This window comes from Pristis pectinata, chromosome 42 (genome assembly GCF_009764475.1).
Source record: "Pristis pectinata isolate sPriPec2 chromosome 42, sPriPec2.1.pri, whole genome shotgun sequence".
NCBI lineage: Eukaryota > Metazoa > Chordata > Chondrichthyes > Rhinopristiformes > Pristidae > Pristis > Pristis pectinata.
In genome coordinates this window covers 4,032,781-4,038,173 of record NC_067445.1, presented here as the reverse complement: position 1 = coordinate 4,038,173, position 5,393 = coordinate 4,032,781, and the positions used below count along the sequence as shown (strand labels likewise).

Here is a 5,393-nt window from a genome sequence, read left to right as displayed (position 1 = left end):
AGCAGGGAGTGGGGCAAGGGTTTTTAACGATGACTAGTTGTTTTTGGTGGGGTGGGGTGCCGTTTCTTCCTCGGGCAGGGATTGGTTCCCCGCAGAAGCTGGAGAGGCGCAGATAAGGAGGTGGGGGCGTCGGATAAAGGCAAGCGGCGCCCTGGTCTAGGGAGGATAAGGTTGCTGAGGGGAGTTTCTCGAGGGCGGCGTTTGCAAGATGAACTCGTTCCAGGGAGACTTGTAGCTGTTAAAACAGTCTACCCAGCCAGCTGGAAAGATTCTGATGCCTCTTTGGTGGCTATGTGTTGGAGTTGGCAGATTGGCGCAGCGGGTAAAGCTGCTGCCTTACAGTGTCAGAGGACCCGACCTCGGCCGGTGTGTGTTTGTGTGTGTGTGTGTGTGTGTGTGTGTGTGTGTGTGTGTGTGTGTGTGTGTGTGTGTGTGTGTGTACGCGTATGCGTATGCGTGCGTCCAGTGTCAGCGTCAGCGGTTAGCGTATAACGTTATTACAGCGCCAGTGACCCAGGTTCAATTCCGGCCGCTGGAAGGAGTTTGTACGTTCTCCCCCGTGTCTGCGTGGGTTTCCTCCGGTTCCAAAGACGTACAGGTTGGGAGGTTGCTATGTTGGCGCCGGAAGAGTAGGAACACTTGCGGGCTGCCCCCCACCCCCCCAGAACACTCTCAGTAACGCAGGCAGACCCATTTCACTGTGTGTTTCGATGTACATGTGACTAATAAATAGTCACACTATTTATAGAGCAGCTTCGCCCACATCTGGGGTTGTAGATGGGGAAACTTTACAGATTTTCCCTGTTCGCCACCCCCGGATGATCCAGTTCCCTCCCACGTCCCAACCACAGTGTGTGGGTGAGGGGTAGAATCTTGGAGGGGGGTGGGGTGGAGTTGATGGGACTGTGATGAACAGTGTAAAAAGTGGGCGCTCCGTGGTTGGAAAGAACATGCTCCATGGTTGGAGAGAACACACAGGTGACCAAGGGAACGCGGCGAATGCTCATCAGATTGATTCCCGGGATGGTGGGTTTTCCATATGGAGAGATGCAGCAGTTTGGGATGACAGAAACTGGGGTTTAGAAAGGTGACGGGCGATTTCATTGAAGCTGCAAATGACCGACGAGCGGAGCAGGGAGCGCGCAGAATGCACGTTCCCACCGAATGGGGTGTCAGAACAGATCTCCGCCATTCAGGGCAGAGACGCGAGCTTCAGTAACACTCGAGAATTCCGCACGCAAGAGTTTTCCCGAGGCTCTGCTGGTTGAAGGCAGGAAGCAATAGATTTTAGCTCGTAGGTGGGTCAAAGGTCGGATCGTAAGTGCAGGGAAGCGGCACTGAGGCAAAAGGAGAGACGAGGCAGCAGATTCCGGAATAACAGACGCGGAGCTCAGTGGGTTCAGCAGCGTCTGTGCGTGTGTGTGTGTGTGTGTGTGAGAAGGGGGAGCAAGGGACGGTCGATGTCTCGGCTCGAGATTCACCGTCCCTCTCCCTCCACAGACGCTGCCTGACCAGCTGAGTTCCTCTAGCTGTCCGTTCTTCCTTCAAAGGTAAGAGGTCTCGTTAAACGGCAGGTCAGATACGGATGGGAGGGAAAGCCTCTTTACTTCATTTCCAATGGTTGTAACCGTTTGCATCCCATTTCCAGCATCCAATGCAGCCCTGTGTCCTCTAGCTCTAGACTCCCCGACCCTGGGGGGAGAAAGACTTGTGACCGCCCACCTTATCGATGCCCCTCGTGCTGTTATAAACCTCCATGAGGTCGCCCCTCAGCCTCCTCCGCTCCAGGGAAAAACGGTCCCAGTTTCAATGACCGCCGACCCTCCAGACCACGAGCACTTTGACGAACAAGGCTTCAGCTCCCAAGGAACCACCCCCGTCCTTGCGATAATCTGTCCTGTCCCTGATGAGCTGTCCTGGGCCCACAACATAGATGCGATCACAAGGAGGGCGCGCCAGCGCCTTTACACTCTGAGGAAGTTCGGCTCGTCACCGTGCACTAACAAACTTCTACGGATGTATCGTTGAAAGTATCCTGACTGGTTGCATCGGGGTCTGGTGCGGCAATTCGAATGCGTAGGAATGTAAGATTCTGCGGAGAGTAGTGTACTCAGCCCAATACATGACGGGCACATCCCTCCCCGCCATCGGGAGTATCTACAGGAGGAGCTGCCTCAAGAAGGCGACATCCATCATCAACGATTCCCCCCACCATCCGGGCCGTGCCGTCTTCTCGCAGCTGCCGTCGGGCAGGAGGTACAGAAGCCTGAAGTCTCCACACCACCAGGTTCAGGAACAGCGACTTCCCTTCAGCCAGTCGGTTCTTGAACCAATCGGCACAACCCTAATCACTACAGTACAGCAACACTGGGACCACTTTGCACTACAAACTTACTCTGCTTTCTTCTGTTCCAATTGTCTCTCTTGTAAATACTGTGTTTATATTTAATTGATATTTTTCTTGTGAATGTTGTGTCTCTAACGCTCTGTGCCTCTGATGCTGCTGCAAGTCAGTTTTTCTTTGCACCCGTGCACACATGGATTCGTGCATTTACAATAAACTCGACTTTAAATAATCTCCACCCCGCCGTTTCTCAAACGCCCACCAAGCGGCTGTAACTTTAAAAAGGACAGAAGACCAAACTAAAAGTTAAAATATATTTAATTTCATAGATCATATTTATATCAGTGTTAAGAAAAATAAACCAAACTTTCTAGGCATAAAATAAAATCACTCTTCTTCTTCAGCCCTCTTGTCCAGGTCGGCCGAATCCACGCCCACCTCTTCGTAGTCCTTCTCCAGCGACGCCAGGTCCTCCCGCGCGTCCTGGAACTCGCCTTCCTCCAGCCCCTCTCCCACGTACCAGTGGACGAAGGCCCGCTTGGCGTACATCTTGTCGAACTTGAGGTTCATGCGGGTCCAGGCCATGGCCACGGCGGTGGTGTTGCTCAGCATGCAGAGGGCGCGCTGCACCTTGGCCAGGTCGCCGCCGGGCACCACGGTCGGGGGCTGGTAGTTGATGCCAACCTGCGGGGCGAGGAACAGCGCTCAGCTCAGCTGCACAAACAGACCGCTTCAAGACCAGATGCGCCGGCCGACACTACACTGTGGCGCAGGGGGGAGAGCCTCTGCTTCCCGGCTCCAGAGGCCCGGGTCCATCCCCACCACCGACTCTGGGTGTGGAGTTGCCACGTTCCCCTTCGCTACCCTCCCAAGGCGTGGTGGGACGTTGTGTGGCCGCCGTGAGATTACCGTGGGCAGGGCGAGGTCAATGGGGATGCAAAGGGTAACAGAGTGTTAAGTGGGGAGATATGGGACCGCGAAGAGAGCTAGCAAGCACGCGATGGGCCGAATTGGTTTAGAATGACGGATTTAAGAGGGAGGTTTGCGGCTTTCGCTGTGGAAAAAGGTGGCGCTGGTTATCCAGACAAGCGACCGGGCAACCCACTGGTACAGGACAGTCCGCTTCTTCAATCCTCAGCTCAATCTACCCCAATGGAGTGTGGATGGTCACTGGTTGGGGCAGAACCTACACTGGTCCTTGCAGGGGACTCAAGGATGTGCGTGCCCGCTGATCAGCGGGAGTCCCGCTTTGGAACATGGCTCAATCTCCAGACTTCTGTGGATTGGTCTCAACCAGCCCAGCCGCACTCACCTTGAAGCCGGTCGGGCACCAGTCCACGAACTGGATGGACCGCTTGCTCTTGATGGTGGCGATGGCCGCGTTGACATCCTTGGGCACCACGTCGCCGCGGTACAGCATGCAGCACGCCATGTACTTGCCCTGGCGGGGGTCGCACTTCAGCATCTGGTTGGCCGGCTCGAAACAGGAGTTGGTGATCTCGGCCACCGACAGTTGCTCGTGGTATGCCCTCTCGGCCGAGATCAGGGGCGCGTAGGTGGCCAACGGGAAGTGGATGCGGGGGTAGGGCACCAGGTTGGTCTGGAACTCAGTCAGGTCCACGTTGAGGGCGCCGTCGAAGCGCAGCGAGGCGGTGATGGACGAGACCACCTGACCGAGCAGGCGGTTGAGGTTGGTGTAGGTGGGGCGCTCGATGTCCAGGTTCCGCCGGCACACGTCGTAGATGGCCTCGTTGTCTAGCATGAAGGCGCAGTCGGAGTGCTCCAGGGTGCAGTGGGTGACGAGCACCGAGTTGTAGGGCTCGACCACGGCGGTGGAGATCTGCGGCGCCGGGTAGACGGAAAACTCCAGCTTGGATTTCTTGCCGTAGTCGACGGAGAGTCTCTCCATGAGGAGGGAGGTGAAGCCCGAGCCGGTGCCGCCGCCGAAGCTGTGGAAGATGAGGAACCCCTGCAGTCCCGTGCACTGGTCCGCCTGCAGGGGAGAGAGGTGTGAGCGGGAGGTTTGCTGCACTGCTCGGTGCTGGAAATGGGGAAGGGCGGTGGGACAAGTGTGGACGTTAAACACTGCGCAACGGGTGCCAGTTACAATTCGCCACCGGGACTCGGTCCGCAACCTACCAGCTTCCGGATGCGATCCAGCACCAGGTCCACGATCTCCTTGCCGATGGAGCAGTGGCCCCGCGCGTAGTTATTGGCCGCATCCTCCTTGCCCGTGATGAGCTGCTCGGGATGGAAGAGCTGCCGGTAGGTGCCGGTCCGGACCTCGTCTGTAGGGGGAGAGAGAGGGAGCAGAGAACGGGAGAATTGAACACACGCTACAGTAAGTCTCTGAGAGACCAACTCTCCAACAACCGCCGGCCCCTTACCGATCACTGTGGGCTCCAGGTCGATGAACACGGCCCGGGGAACGTGCTTGCCCGCCCCCGTCTCGCTGAAGAAGGTGTTGAAGGAGTCGTCGCCCCCTCCGATGGTCTTGTCACTGGGCATCTGTCCATCCGGCTGGATCCCGTGCTCCAGGCAGTAGAGCTCCCAGCAAGCGTTGCCCAGCTGCACTCCGGCCTGGCCGATGTGGATTGAGAGGCACTCACGCTGGACAGAGGGAGAGAGAGCAGCGGAGACCCGGTTATTCACGCAGGACCGCGGGCCGAGACCGCAGTCACACGGTCCCAATCCCTTGTGGCTGTCCTGTGACCGTCTCCCCTCGGGGATTCCTCTCTCCCGTTGGATAGGGCCGCCGCGTGTTGCTCCCCTGCCCCCTCGCTCGAAAACCCCCTTCCCAACCCATGTGGATCCGCGAACCCCGCCCAGTAACATCTCCCCCACACCATCCGGTAACTTGTCTCCCTCCTCACCCCCTACCCGTTCACCCAGCGGGGTCACCGCCCGAAACCCCGTCCACCAATGAGACCTCGTCCTCTACCCCCCATACACTGGCGGGACACCCTGGTCCCCATGGGATCCCTCTGTGCGGCCGCCCTCTGACTGCGGCCCGGGGCACACCTACCATGGTCTCCCTCCAGTCAGCGCA

General features: G+C 57.6%; 1 protein-coding gene across 1 annotated transcript; it reads right to left on the bottom strand.

Moving 5' to 3' along the window:
• Nucleotides 1-2,644: 2,644 nt before the first annotated feature.
• LOC127566490 (tubulin alpha-1A chain-like) lies at nucleotides 2,645-5,393 on the bottom strand. Its single transcript, XM_052008921.1, has 5 exons — nucleotides 5,370-5,393; nucleotides 4,732-4,954; nucleotides 4,484-4,632; nucleotides 3,657-4,337; nucleotides 2,645-3,028 (listed from the first exon to the last, which is right to left on the bottom strand). The coding sequence occupies exons 1-5, from the start codon at nucleotides 5,370-5,372 to the stop codon at nucleotides 2,732-2,734; spliced, it is 1,353 nt and encodes a 450-aa protein (XP_051864881.1). The 5' UTR covers nucleotides 5,373-5,393; the 3' UTR covers nucleotides 2,645-2,731.